Raw genomic sequence first — 15320 nt, 5'->3', positions numbered from 1 at the left:
AGCATTCAGGCGTGCAGAGGAGATGTAAATCAACCAAATCAAAGTCGACTCTTGAAAGTGATATAACCGAGCTGCACCTTAAAAGAAGTGCTAGGATACCATGGCTGCAACAACAAGCCCAAATCATTACCCCTCCACTACTGCACTTTACTGTTAGCATGAAGTGTTTGTTCTAATGCAATATACTAATCTTTGGTTTTCTCTTAACATCAAACAATAAATGACATCTATACTTTAGTCACATCTGTCCAAAGAGTCCAATGGTTCATTTGGAGGCTACTTTGTAAAATGTATGTTGCCACATTCCTTTTTAAACAGGACCCTCAAAATGTAGTAGTTTTCAAGTGTCTATTGTTCAGAAAATAAAATAATATAACAAGCTGCTATTAACTGTTTCATTAGTCAGGCTTTCTGTACAGGTAGAACCGACACTTGGCTGCACATCAGACATGCTGCTCATAGTTTGCTAAGTGTAGTTTTAAATGCCATTACCTAGTAAGTGTGATGGATAATGCCCTTTGATTTTGCAGGCCATGAATATTCATGTTTATTATGAACAGAAATGTTTTTCAAACAGATGAATTAGGCAGCTGACTGGCTCAAAGGCACAGCACCAGGTGAGGGAGGGACAGCATTGAGTTTTGTTGTTTCTGCATGTTGCTTATAGAAACCTGATAAAGAAATTTTGGGGTTTTCAAAAGTATAACATTTTTTAAAGCCTTGAAGCACCTTGATAGCAAAAATTGGCAGATACCAATGAAAATGCTTCTCATATTCAACTAATTTAAACTTGTGTTTAATAGCCTACTGTTATGCAGAAATAAAGGCAGAAGGACATTAATGATATATAAAACACTCTAGAGTCCAATTTTAAAACATCTGGTGACAGTGTTGAGCATGAATTGACTTATTTACAGTGCTTTTCTCTCTTTACAGGATGGAAGACAACGAAAAGAAAGAAAGAAGACCGTCTCATTCAGCAGCATGCCCACTGAAAAGAAGATCAGCAGAGTCAGCGACTGCATCAATGCCATGGTGGATGGCTCTGAGCTGAAAAAAGTGCGATCCAATTCACGTGTTTACCACCGCTACTTTCTTCTTGACGCCGACATGCAATCATTGAGGTGGGAGCCAACGAAGAAGGAGTCTGAAAAGGCAAAAATAGACGTGAAGTCCATCAAGGAGGTCCGGACAGGCAAGAATACAGACACTTTTAGAACTAATGGCACCTATGACCAGATATCAGAGGATTGTGCTTTTTCAATCATCTTTGGGGAGAATTACGAGTCCCTGGACTTGGTGGCGAACACAGCAGATGTAGCCAACATATGGGTGACTGGTCTGAGGTACCTGATCTCTTATGGGAAGCATACCTTGAACATGATCGAGAGCAGCCAGAACAACTTGCGCTCATCTTGGTTAAGTGACCTCTTTGATGAAGATGACGTTAACCACAACAAACAGATAGCAATATATGCTGCCGTGCAACTAATAAAGAAACTAAACCCGGGACTTAAAAATGTGAAAATAGAACTAAAGTTCAAGGAGCTCCACAAAGCTCAAGATAAAAGTGGGTCTGATGTGACAAAAGAAGAGTTTGCTGAAGTTTTTCATGACCTTTGCACAAGACCAGAGATTTATTTTCTTTTTGTTCAGTTTTCCAGTAATAAGGAGTTTCTTGATACTAAGGACTTAATGATATTTCTGGAAGCAGAGCAGGGAATGGCTCAGGTCAGTGAAGACACCAGCTTAAATGTCATTCACAAGTATGAACCATCCAAAGAGGGCCGATTAAAGGGATGGCTCTCTCTTGATGGGTTCTCTAATTATCTTATGTCTGCAGAGTGCCACATATTTGACCCTGAGCACAAGTCTGTTTGCCAAGACATGAACCAGCCTCTGTCCCACTACTACATCAATGCATCCCACAACACGTATCTGATAGAGGATCAATTCAGAGGTCCTTCAGATGTGACGGGGTACATCCGTGCTCTGAAGATGGGTTGTCGCTGTGTGGAGCTGGACGTGTGGGACGGATCTGATAATGAGCCCGTTATCTATACTGGTCACACAATGACTTCACAGATTGTTTTCCGCAGCGTCATAGATGTCATCAATAAGTATGCCTTTGTTGCCTCTGAGTTTCCTCTGATTCTGTGTTTGGAAAACCATTGTTCTGTAAAGCAGCAGAAAGTCATGTTTCAGCATCTGAAGAAGATCCTTGGAGACAGGATCCACGTAGATTCTCCAAAACTCGAGGACTGTTACCTCCCATCTCCATTTGAGCTGAAGGGAAAGATCCTGCTGAAGGGCAAAAAGTTAGATACAAACTGTACTGCTTCAGAAGGAGAAGTGACGGACGAGGACGAGGGGGCAGAGATGTCTCAGAGGATGAGCATCGAGTCCACAGAGCAGCAGACTAATGCACCCAAAAAGATCCCGCTGCTTAAGGACCTCTCTGATCTGGTGACGCTGTGTAAATCTGTGGAGTTCAAAGACTTTCCAACATCTTTCCAGAAGCAGAAACCCTGGGAGCTCTGCTCTTTCAATGAGGTGTTTGCCACTCGCTGTGCGTGTGATTTCCCTGGGGACTTTGTCAACTATAATAAGAAGTTTCTTGCAAGAGTTTACCCGAGCCCAATGCGGATCGACTCTAGCAACATGAATCCACAAGATTTCTGGAAGTGCGGCTGCCAGATTGTAGCCATGAACTACCAGACTCCTGGGCTAATGATGGATTTGAACATCGGTTGGTTCCGTCAGAATGGTAACAGTGGCTATGTTCTCCGACCGGCCATCATGAGGGAGCAGGTCTCATATTTCAGTGCCAACACAAAAGATTCAGTGCCTGGGGTTTCTCCACAGCTCTTGCACATCAAGATAATCAGCGGACAAAATTTCCCCAAACCCAAAGGCTCCGGTGCTAAAGGAGACGTGGTGGACCCATACGTGTACGTGGAAATACACGGCATTCCTGCAGACTGTGCAGAACAGAGGACTAAAACAGTCCACCAAAATGGGGACAACCCGCTGTTTGATGAGAGCTTTGAGTTTCAGATAAACCTTCCTGAGCTCGCAATGGTGCGCTTTGTGGTTCTAGACGATGATTATATTGGAGACGAGTTTATTGGCCAGTATACTATCCCCTTTGAGTGTCTCCAGCCTGGTTTCCGCCACGTACCGCTACAGTCTCTGACAGGAGAGTTGCTGCCTCATACTTTGCTTTTTGTCCATGTTGCCATAACCAATCGAAGAGGTGGAGGAAAGCCACACAAAAGGGGATTGTCAGTAAGGAAAGGCAAGAAAAGCAGAGAGTACGCTAGTATGAGAGTGCTGCAGATCAAGGCTGTCGATGAGGTCTTTAAAACAGCCCTGCTGCCACTCAGAGAGGCCACTGACCTCCGAGAAAACATGCAGGTAAGACAACTCAATGAGATTTTTATGTCTTACCAAGCACTCCCTGGACTTGATGTATGTTCATCATTTAGTCAGATGAACAAGATGATTCACCAAATGATTGCTGCATTTGATTGACATAAAGGGTTGACAGCTTTAAGTAATCTGTCTTCAGCTATATTTTAGCCTATTTAATGTGAATAATTTATGTTTTACATTTTTAAAACATAATTGCTATGTGAAGAAAGTCTCTTTGTTGCATCAGCCAAGTTTGGCTCCAGTTCCATCTAAGCCAGGGGTGGGCAACTCCAGGCCTCGAGGGCCGGTCTCCTGCAACTTTTAGATGCATCTCTACTTCAACACACCTGAGTCAAATAATGAGGTCATTAGCAGGACTCTGGAGAACTTGACTGCACTTAGGAGGTGATTCAGCTATTGGATTCAAGTGTGTTGGACCAGGGAGACATATAAGAGTTGCAGGACACCGGCCCTCGAGGACCAGGATTGCCCACCCCTGATCTAAGCTATAGTTTCTAGACAAAATGGCAGGTGAAGAGTTTGAGTCCCTGCCAAATGAGGCTGTAAAAAGTTTTCAGAGTTTTAAAAGGGTAAAGTGGTCGAAAGGCTGGAAGTGTTTCAAATAAGGCAGTGATGAATGGAGGTTAGGTACACTTTGTGCGTTTCTTACCTGCTGCCGTGAGTAAATGAAGAGATAAAAAAAGAAACTTTTTTTGTGACAGCTGAACGGATTATGTGGACAGCTAGAGCTATGTTTGGATCAAAGAATGTGTCAGAATGGCCTAATCAAAGTCTAAACATAAAAACAATTGAGAATTTGTATCAAATTTTGGCAGTTGATACATTAATGATTGCTATCTATTTAATACGAATGAATATAAACTATTTTCCAAAGAATGGTCAAAAATGTTTAAAAAAATGGAAAAGTCATGACTTAAAAAGGATCCGATACTTTCAACCTAGAGCTAGGTTGATTTGGATAGCTTCATTCTCGTAATAATGAAATCATTTAAGTACCATCTCTGTATGACATTAAATTTTCTTTGATCATAATCATAAGTGTGAAAAACAAGCCTTGTATGCATTAAAGTAAAGGAAAAGGATGTAACCACTCAAAGCATCACCGCAGAAAACCGGACACATTTTCTTTCTCTCTTTTCAAGCAACAAACCAACTTGATATTATCAATAGCATATTAAGAAAATAATCAACCAGTTTATCAGTGCTGGAAATTTTCCCCCTGTCGAAAACCATTTCCTGTTTGGGATCCAGTAGCTTATGTTTAACGACACCACCACCAATCCTGACTAAATTAACTTTGTGCAATTAAATTAGACCATATTGGAAATGCTAACATTAGATTCTCTTTTGACTGAAGTTTTATTGAAGAAATACAAAAGTATAACCACATAAACATGTTCCCATAAAATTTAATAAGAATCTGTAAAGGAATGTAAAGCTGGAGGAGAAAAGCAGAGTCGGACGTCCAGCCACACTGTGGTTAGCATCATGTTTTGTTCCTTCAGGCGTTACATCAGTCTGTACGTTGGTCCTCCTGTTTATATTGCTGCATTGTGAGATAACAAGCCAGCAGTCCTGAGACTAACACATCTTGATCGCTCCCTCACAGTTTGTCCCTGCGGTTGTTTATGCTAGGGTTAATTTTGGCCTTTCACAGGAAGCTCAGGGTTTTTGTGGGTGTATGTTTCATTTCCACTTGATGCTTGTGTCAGTTCAGAAGGATTGGGTGCTTTGGAGCAGCTAACAAGTGCCAAAATGAAAGTTCTCACAAGCAACACAGGCGATGACGGCTTCCAGTCTCTCCTCCTGTCACTGAGCTGATCTCTGGAGGCTTGGTTTTAGCTTCTAATGCCTTTGAAATAAAGATCTTACCCTGCAGGAATAAAACATTACATGCTTTGCATTAGATTTTGCTTTGTTTTTGTAACTAAGTGCATTTAATCTGTCTCAACCTAGAATGCCATAGTGTCCTTTAAGGAGCTCTGCGGCCTTTCAGCCGTGGCCAACCTGAAGCAGTGCATCTTGGCCCTTTCCCCTCGGCTGACAGGACCCGACAACATCCCCCTCCTGGTGTTTAACCTCTCTGACCCGTACCCTAACCTGGAGCTCCAAGGCCTGCTCCCAGAGGTCCTGAAAAAGGTCGTCATCAGCTACGATATGGTGAGTAATGGTCAGAAAAAACAGCCCATTACATCAGCTCAGACTCACATCCTTGAATAATTTAGGAATTTATTAAAATGGAGAAACAAAAATGATTCCCTTTTCTTGTTTGTTCTGCAAGTACCCGAGAAAGAAAAATTTTAATTTGATTATGTATGAATTCCCCAATCAATAGCTTCTTTTCACCTCAGCAAACCAACTTTGACTCCGATTAGATCAATATCTTGACTTTACTTAGTATAATAGGGACATGCCAAAATTATTAGGTAATAGGGTTGGAACTCTGTTAAGTAATACAATCAATGTTGAAAAGTTATGCAACATGCCACTGAGGGCATTGCAAATATCATTACAGTTAGCAGAACATTAAAACAAACAGTCACACAACTGACAAAAATCTAATCCGAGCATGTTCACTGTAATAAATTGTCAAGTCTGATTATAATTATTATTATTGTATTTTTTTTAGATAATTTCAATTCCTGAAATTCTTTTATTTAAAAAAAAGTACATCCTGTTCTGGATATTTTGTTTATCATGCATTAAATAATTTCTTTAAAAAAACGATGCATTTTCTTTATTGGGTCATAAAACCAACTTAATCTGACCAGTAAAACACAACAAGTTCATGCAGCATATTAATTAAACAATGATGAAGGCAACAGATGTGTAACAGAATGGCAGAAAGATAAAATAATTAAGTTTTTCTTAACTCAGTCATAGTGCAGATGTTAACCTGACTGAAATATTGTGGTGGGACCTCAATGCCTCGTTTTCGGGTCGATGTGGTTCTGTAAGCTATTTTATGCTCCAGAAGGTAAAAAAAACAAAAACTACTTTTTGTATAATGCATGTAGATGATGTTCCTTATTTCTAATTAGCATTGCACAGCCTAATGTTTTGGTCAAACTCATTGGGTTTCAAAACACTTTTTCTACCCGATATCTTCTGCTCTTTTTATTCAATTTAACTTATTTTACTGTTGTATCTTAATTGATTTTATGTATTTACTGCGGTGTCTATAAATAAAATACGTTACTCAAATTTCTCCCAAATTCTCAAATCTTTTGCGAATTTTAAAAAGAAAATTAGAAAACACACATAAGATTATTTGTCCCCGCAAGAACACAGAGGGTCTGCTGGGAACGTCTGGCGGAATCCCCTGTGAGACGGAGCTTTAACTCCCATCTCCGGCAAAACTTCGAACACGTCCCGGGGGAGGTGGGGGACATGGAGTCTGAGTGGACCGTGTTCCGTGCCTCCATTGTCGAGGCGGCCGATCGGAGCTGTGGCCGCAAGGTTGTCGGTGCCTGTCGCGGCGGCAACCCTCGAACCCGCTGGTGGACACCTTCGGTGAGGGATGCCGTCAGGCTGAAGAAGGAGTCCTATCGGGCCTTTTTGGCCTGTGGGACTCCGGAAGCAGCTGATGGGTACCGGCGGGCGAAGCGGCATGCGGCTCGGGCGGTTGCTGAGGCAAAAACCCGGGCGTGGGAGGAGTTTGGAGAGGCCATGGAGAAAGACTTCCGTACGGCTTCGAGGCGATTCTGGTCCACCATCCGGCGTCTCAGGGGGGGGAAGCGGTGCAGCACCAACACTGTTTATAGTGGGGATGGTGTGCTGCTGACCTCTACTCGGGACGTTGTGGGCCGGTGGGCAGAGTACTTCGAAGACCTCCTCAATCCCACCAACATGCCTTCCACTGAGGAAGCGGAGCCTGGGGACTCTGGGTTAGGCTCTCCAATCTCTGGGGACGAGGTCGCCGAGGTGGTTAAAAAGCTCCTCGGTGGCAGGGCCCCGGGGGTGGATGAGATCCGCCCGGAGTTTCTTAAGGCTCTGGATGTTGTAGGGTTGTGTTGGTTGACGCGACTCTGCAATGTCGCATGGACATCGGGGGCAGTTCCCCTGGATTGGCAGACTGGGGTGGTGGTCCCCCTGTTCAAAAAGGGGGACCGGAGGGTGTGCTCCAATTATAGAGGGGTCACACTCTTAAGCCTCCCTGGCAAGGTCTATTCAGGGGTCCTGGAGAGGAGGGTCCGTCGGATAGTCGAACCTCGGATTCAGGAAGAGCAGTGTGGTTTTCGTCCTGGTCGTGGAACGCTGGACCAGCTCTACACCCTCGGCAGGGTCCTGGAGGGTGCATGGGAGTTCGCCCAACCAGTCTACATGTGTTTTGTGGACCTGGAGAAGGCGTTCGACCGTGTCCCTCGGGGAGCCCTGTGGGGGGTTCTCCGGGAGTATGGGGTACCGGGCCCTTTGATACGGGCTGTCAGGTCCCTGTATGACCGGTGTCAGAGTCTGGTCCGCATTGCCGGCAGTAAGTCGGGCTCGTTTCCGGTGAGAGTTGGACTCCGCCAGGGCTGCCCTTTGTCACCGATTCTGTTCATCACTTTCATGGACAGAATTTCTAGGCGCAGCCAAGGTGTTGAGGGGATCCGATTTGGTGGCCTTAGGATCTCATCTCTGCTTTTTGCAGACGATGTGGTCCTTTTGGCTTCATCAGATCGTGATCTGCAGCTCTCGCTGGAGCGGTTCGCAGCCGAGTGTGACGCGGCCGGGATGAGGATCAGTGCCTCCAAATCCGAGGCCATGGTCTTGAGCCGGAAAAGGGTAGAGTGCCTTCTCCGGGTCAGGGGGGGTGTCCTGCCCCAAGTGGAGGAGTTTAAGTATCTCGGGATCTTGTTCACGAATGGGGGAAGAAGGGAGCGGGAGATCGACAGGCGGATTGGCGCAGCGTCTGCTGTCAAGCGGGCGCTGTACCGGTCCGTCGTGGTGAAGAGAGAGCTGAGCCAAAAAGCGAAGCTCTCGATTTACCGGTCGATCTACGTTCCCACCCTCATCTATGGTCATGAGCTTTGGGTCATGACCGAAAGAACGAGATCGCGGATACAAGCGGCCGAAATGGGTTTTCTCCGTAGGGTGGCTGGGCTCTCCCTTAGAGATAGGGTGAGAAGCTCAGTCATCCGGGAGGGACTCAGAGTAGAGCCGCTGCTCCTTCACATCGAGAGGAGCCAGTTGAGGTGGCTCGGGCATCTGGTCAGGATGCCTCCTAGACGCCTCCCTGGTGAGGTGTTCCGGGCACGTCCCACCGGGAGGAGGCCCCGGGGAAGACCCAGGACACGCTGGAGGGACTATGTCTCTCGGCTGGCCTGGGAACGCCTCGGGATTCCCCCGGAGGAGCTAGAAGAAGTGGCTGGGGAGAGGGAAGTCTGGGCCTCCCTTCTGAAGCTGCTACCCCCGCGACCCGACCTCGGATAAGCGGAAGAAGATGGATGGATGGATGGATGGAAGAACACAGATCACATTGCTATTGTTTTATTCATCTTCTAAAACAAAAACAAATGTTTATTTTCTGTCAGTTTAAGTAAAAGTGTTTAAATGTTTCTCACATTGCAATTGGCTTAAAGCAATTCCGTAGGCAACTTTAATTGCTTGTAAAATTATGAAAAAACTACACAGCAACATAATTAGGTGTTATCTTTACTTGCCTGGGCTATTTTTGCATCACTTTTACTCTCTTTGGGACTCAACCATGAGTGCATTTAAAGAGGAACCATGTTGAAATGACTTAGATGCAGACCGATTAAGGTGGCTTGGTTTAGTCTTGAATTGAAAGCTTGGGTAATTGGCTTTCGTGGTGACAATCCGACTGCTGTTTATGGAAAAACATCAAATAAATTACGGAATAATTTGAGTGCTGAAAGATTGGAGGCCCTGGTAATTAGCAGAGATCAGAATTTGACAGTGAAAAAAACACAAAGTAAATTATGTACATTTACCCCCAGAAATGTTAAAAAATATTACATTTGGTGTCAGCGTTTTGCTGATTTGGATTAGAGAAACACTGATAATCATTTTGTGGCCAATTTCCCTATTTTAGTAAATATTTGGTTGCAGTCATAAAAAAGCAGGGTTTTACAAATGAAATCACTAGAGACAGCATTATAAATTGGCTTCAGTGACTTAAATTAAAGATTTAAATTGTTTTTGCAAAAAAGTCTGTTAATCTTAGAGAAAAATTTTTTCAACTCTTTTCTAAAATCAGCATAATCCATGACACGTTTAAAGACTAATAATGGTAGAAAAAAGCAATTTTCCTGTAATACATTCAGCCTTCCTGCTATCTGCTGAAAGTCTTGCACTCTCTTGCCCTGTCGCAGTCTGAATTAATCAGACATGTCTCAATATGTTGCGCTTTCCTCCATTTTTCCTCTGTCATTTTAAGTAGCATCTCATTGATTCTTCACTCTTTTACAGAGTCACCACTGAAGACTGTTGTATACATGGTCAGGTAGTTCTGAGTATGATGCCTTCACTGACCAGAAAAGCATCACATTTTTCAAATTTTGTCTTAACGCAACTCACATAATTTGCTTAATGTACCATCATTTATTAAATAAATTGGAATTGAATTGAACTGATTAAGCTAAAAATTGTCTATAAGGTACATAAGTATCAAAAGGAAAAAATAGTGTTTAAATTTTTTGTTTCCAAAGTGCCCATTTAATTACTACAATATAATTGAATTTGTAAAGTCTTTAAAGAAGACCTGAATGTTAAACTCTTTGTTCTGTTTGGTTTGAGAGATGGTTTCTTTCCTAATTTTTGTTTTTGAAAACAATCTGTTTTTATAGTTTTTAAAAGGACAAATATAATAATTCAGCCAAACGGCCACTATATTTATGTGCTATAAGGTTTAAACCAAGAACGTTAGGAAACTTTAAAGCTTTGAGTGTGAGCATTTATTGTAATTTACATATGGAAATTCTAGTTTTCTGTTTTCTGTTTCAGTATGCCATAGAGACTAGGAGAGCTTTCTCAACCTGCCTGCTACAAAATCTGATTCTCACTTGTATCCCATTTTCCTTAAAAAAGGTGTTTACACTCGGTGGGATGCCAGGCCATGGTTCTAAATAATTTGATTTATGTTTATGCTTTTCACTATTTCACAGCTTGCCTCTACAGCACCCCTTACTCTTCTGCTTTACACATTGATAAAACATGATGATGGAGGCCAGATACTTTCAGAGCTGAGAAACGGTAGCGCCATCTGGACCGACTAACAAAGATATTGCCTGGTGTTTCCTGCAAAGCAAGAGTCATGGCAGTGACCGTAAATATTGTTTAATTATTGGCATCGAAGAACGTATGGCTAACAACAGCAGAACTTGTTTGTAGATAATTATCCTCTGGAAAACGTATGCTCCAGTTTTACTGGCTGCAAAGTGTCTCACGTTTTTGTTACCTGACCTACGTGTTTAACTCTTGCTTGTATTGGCGTTTACCAGTGCAGATCAGAGATTATATATGCTCAGAAGTGTTGTAAGATGAGTTTAATGTGAAAATTTAAAAAACACTAGACTGGCGTTTTTGAGACATGACTAATGAGGATATTCTGCATTAATTACAGTAGTGTTGGGAAATTGTGTCTGCACTGAAATCCACCTCAGACACTGATGCTGCAAAAAGAGCAAAGTCTCTCACACCAACAAGATATTTCATCCAACACACTCCTATTTTTTATACCAGTTTCCTTAAACCTGAGAGATTGTTATGCCTGAAAATCCCAATATATCAGCAGTTTCTAAAATTCCTGATTATTTTTCTCATATTTTGTTAATCTAGCTGTAAAAAAAAACAAAACAGTTTTTGTGCAAGATCAAACTCAGATTAAATCCTGGAACAGGGTCGGTGGAATAAAAAATATTAAAATAAGTTAATTTAAGTGAAAGGAGTTTCTATTTTGCTGGCAACTATTTTTCGCAACAGAGATACTGATTTACAATCAATGACTAAGGCTTTTAAATTGAAATCTAGAGGTTTGCCTAACAAGAAAATTATGTTAAAGCCAACGTTCTAGTTTGAGCAGACAGAAAAAAATGACCAAATATTCATTTTCCTTAAATTTCTGCACCTTAAGCCACTATTTTTTAGTTGTTTGAATTTTTAAGATCCAGACTGTGTATAACATGTTCTATTCATATAAAGAATCGCATCACCAAGCTAACATGTAAGTAATTACCTTAACACACATGATCATAGTAGTTAGGAGGCGTTTTTTTGTGTCCAAATATACCCTTATCCACCCTTAACTCAAAAACATGCCTCTTCTATATATATTTGAGACACTGCGTGTGCCGTGAAGACGGTAATTTCTTGACCCATCAGGAAGGTAATCACAGCTTCTAAGTGCTGCAGCTGCAGATATACAAGCACTTTGTCATTACAGCTCGCAGAATAACATGGTGATTCATGTTACTGGGCTTGTGCAACTGTCTGCCCCACGCAAAACACCCAGGAGCAGGCCAAGCGCTGTGGAAATATGTTGTAATATATATTTTAAAAAGAGGACGATGAGCTTGTTTGTTTTCAGAAAATGTTTTCTTTGTCTCAGCTGATTATCTTTAAAGCCAGGTTTAAATTTCTAAACTTTTAATAGGATAGTCATGTGGCTCTAATCGGTGAAGTGATGGTGAAAACCAGCATTATTAACTTTTGTTTTTTAGATTCAGAAGAAAACTTTTGGAGTTAAAAATATTAACTTACAGCAGTTTTGTTGTCTGTATAATATAATAACCCCTTGGGTGTGGACTTTGAAACTTTCCACACCTTTTACATGCACAATAGGTCATTAAAGAAACAGAAAAAAATCAAAAAGCCTATTATAACCTTTTTAAATGTGTCTGAGAGAGTAACTAATTAGAGACCAACAAAAGCCGCAGCTTTAGTTGATGACAGACTGTTTTTCTTTAACAAGCCACCAGAGGATACAGCTGCTGGTAATTTAGTTTATAGTTTTCATTTTGTAAACAGATCCAAAGAAAGATAGAAAACTATTGGAAAATAGATATTTAAGTTTGCAAGAGATGAGAAGTACCCTGAATAAAGATTTTTTTAAACTCTCAAATGTGTATTTCTAGATAATTAATTGGCTGCCTTGAATATCCAAAAGTTTTACTTTTCCACTGAGTATGTTTTGATATGTCCTTACAATGACTGTATAAATCCATATTTATACAGGAAAATTCTGGCAACAACATCTGCTGGTATTTTTTTAACAATGTACCATTAAAAAACATAGTTTAATGCATGCCATTCTTTTCTTCACAAAGAGCAAAATAAAAAAGCCATTTCTCAGGTTAGAATAGATTTTCACAACAAAGATCTTTATATCTTTGTGTTTTATGTATTCTTTGGAATACATCGTTATTTTGAGTCATTTTGCTCATCAGTAAAACTATGATTATGATTCTTATTAAAATCTGGCATTTTTGGACAAATATTTCAAAGGTATACATTTTGCTATTATATTTGCATGACAGAGTTGGAACATTTAAAATAAATATAGATTAGTTAATCATGTAACTTTGGCATGACTCTTTTGGTCGTCCCTAAAGAGCATAAAAATGTGTACTGCAGCACCGTATCACTTACACAACACAAATAGTTGTATGAAGTCACATGTTTGTGCAGCAGAACCACTTCCTGAATTAAATGCAAAGGAATAGCGGGAAATGGGATTTAGCCTAAGTCTAAAACTAGAGGTATTGGGTAAGCTGACGTCTGGACTTTATTTTACAAAATTAAAAGTAAATATTACGTATTTTGTCATTTACCATATACATCCCTGGGTTTGCTAGCATTTGGAGATCTAGCATTAGCTCTATTATGGATGTCCCGGTCAGGACTTTCTACTCCAATACCAATCAGAAATTTCATTAAAATCAATTCAGTTGCTATGGTCCCGACTTTTCTAAACAAAAGTCCAGGAAAGCCACAACATTTTGCTTCAAAGCAGGACATTGACGCTGAGCCTCTTCTCTCCCATGCATTGGCATACCAAAATAAAGATGGCTGATATTCAAAACACTAAGCTGGTATTGGAAGTTTAACTTTCACAATGTGCAAGTATATCCAGAGAAGTATATCCTCTCTTTAGGAGAAATGGCCAAAGGATGAGTAGTGAAACATCTTAAAGATGCACACTATTATATTTGCAAGGGATTCAATAAGATCAGTAACAGTAATGTCAATGCTCATCTACAACAGAAAAGTATTAAACATGCTGGACAGCAGAAGCTAAACCAACAATATCTGTTTAAAAATAAGCAACAAGCTGCTAGCCTCATTACAGCTCCATCCCCCTCCGACTACAAGCTGACAAAATATTGTATCGGAAAATGTTGATTACAAACATACACATTCATAAAAATACTTTTCATGTTATCCTTTAAGTTGGCCCACACAATGACCTAAAGTACAGAAAAAGTGACAGGACAAAATAATGTATTAAAAATGGTTTATAGGTTTTAAAGTAATGTCTTTGTTACAAAGTTTGATTTTTTTCAGGGGGGGCATAATGACAACCATTTTTGATGAATTAACAGAATAGGCAGAAAATGTGTTTAGTGTTCAATGTATTTAATTAGAATTTGATATTTCAGTATTTGACCAGCCAATCAGCAGTTAGAGCCAAGAAGGAGAAAATTTACATATTTCAATCAGATTAGTTGGCTAATTTTATGGATTTTCTTCAGTGAAATCCAGCTTTCTATCTGAGCAGCATTGCGTTTTGACATGGACCCTTCAGGAGTGCACAAGTACATGTGCAAGCCAGTTACTATAGTGATACGAACACAAGCGCCCCTGTATTGGACTTACATTGGAAATGAAGTAACATTTTATTAAAAATGTCATTTTGGGTACCACGTGGGAAGATTGATATCGTATTTTAGCCGTTCTCTCAGATGATTAAAAAGACGCCGCAGGCTTTGTATTTTTCTCCCTTTGTTACCTGCTTTGCACTTCCATCTCTAGCCTCTTCCTGAAACAGTTTTCTGCTGCCTTTCAGCAGAATATTTTGCTGTCTGCATTCTTGTTTAGAGGAAATTCTTTAATATGTAAATAGATCATCATGAAAGTTGTGACAGTCTGCAGGTCAGCAAAGTCTGTGCACTCAATTAGGGCAGAGCGTTGCACTAGAGGAGCTAAACTTAGCCTCCGTCACAGCTGCTCTGTCACAGATAACATGCTAATGATGTGCAGCAAAGTGACATGTTTGCGTTTTCATCAGTTGACTGTGATGATCAACGTTTCCGTTTAAAGCCAAGCAGAGGGGTTGCCATTTATATTTTTCGTCGTAAAATGAGGCATAGTCACAGCTTAAAGGAAATCAACACAACCTCAAATAAAAAAATCTAATTACTTCTGCTGTGCTTTCCTTTAATTTTGGTTTGCAAAGATGCAGTTAAGCGACCTCGCCCAAAAGACATCCCTGCAATAACATCTTATTTTCTCGGCCCTCTTTAAATGGAAAAACACCAAGCAACACAATTTACTGCCTGACTTTAGTATTCACCTCTCTTAAAAGCAGTTATTAAAATTGCTTGATTATTTTTCCTTTCAGATGATCCAGACCAGCAAGACCCTGCTGGAGAGCTCTGACGGCGTGTATGAGAGGATTTTGCAAACTCAGAAAGCAGGTAAAAAAAAAAAAAAAAAACATTTTTGCTAATACATTTTTGTAAATCAATCCAGATTCTGGCTAGAACTAGATTACTCCAAATTAAAAAACACATTCTGAACATGGAAGCAACTCAAGCCTTTGTTCCTGTTTGCTCAAGCCAACCAGAGAAACGTTGTAACCTCCAGAGTTTTATCAAATTTGGCTCAGTTCCGATTTACACACTGTGTGATAAACTGGAAAAAAAAACAGCAAACAGACAAAC

At 40.7% G+C, this 15320-nt stretch overlaps 1 protein-coding gene across 1 annotated transcript in view; it reads left to right on the top strand.

The window, feature by feature from the left end:
* plcl2 (phospholipase C like 2) overlaps positions 1-15320 on the top strand; it is a 54648-nt gene that overhangs the window by 22599 nt on the left and 16729 nt on the right. The window contains exons 3-5 of the mRNA XM_032558455.1: positions 937-3417; positions 5392-5595; positions 14999-15074. Of these exons, the coding sequence (XP_032414346.1) occupies positions 937-3417; positions 5392-5595; positions 14999-15074 (2761 nt within the window). The remainder of the gene's footprint in view (positions 1-936; positions 3418-5391; positions 5596-14998; positions 15075-15320) is intronic.

This window comes from Xiphophorus hellerii, chromosome 3 (assembly GCF_003331165.1).
Source record: "Xiphophorus hellerii strain 12219 chromosome 3, Xiphophorus_hellerii-4.1, whole genome shotgun sequence".
NCBI lineage: Eukaryota > Metazoa > Chordata > Actinopteri > Cyprinodontiformes > Poeciliidae > Xiphophorus > Xiphophorus hellerii.
Note: the sequence above shows the minus strand (reverse complement) of the source record. Positions and strands in the feature narration are given on the sequence as shown.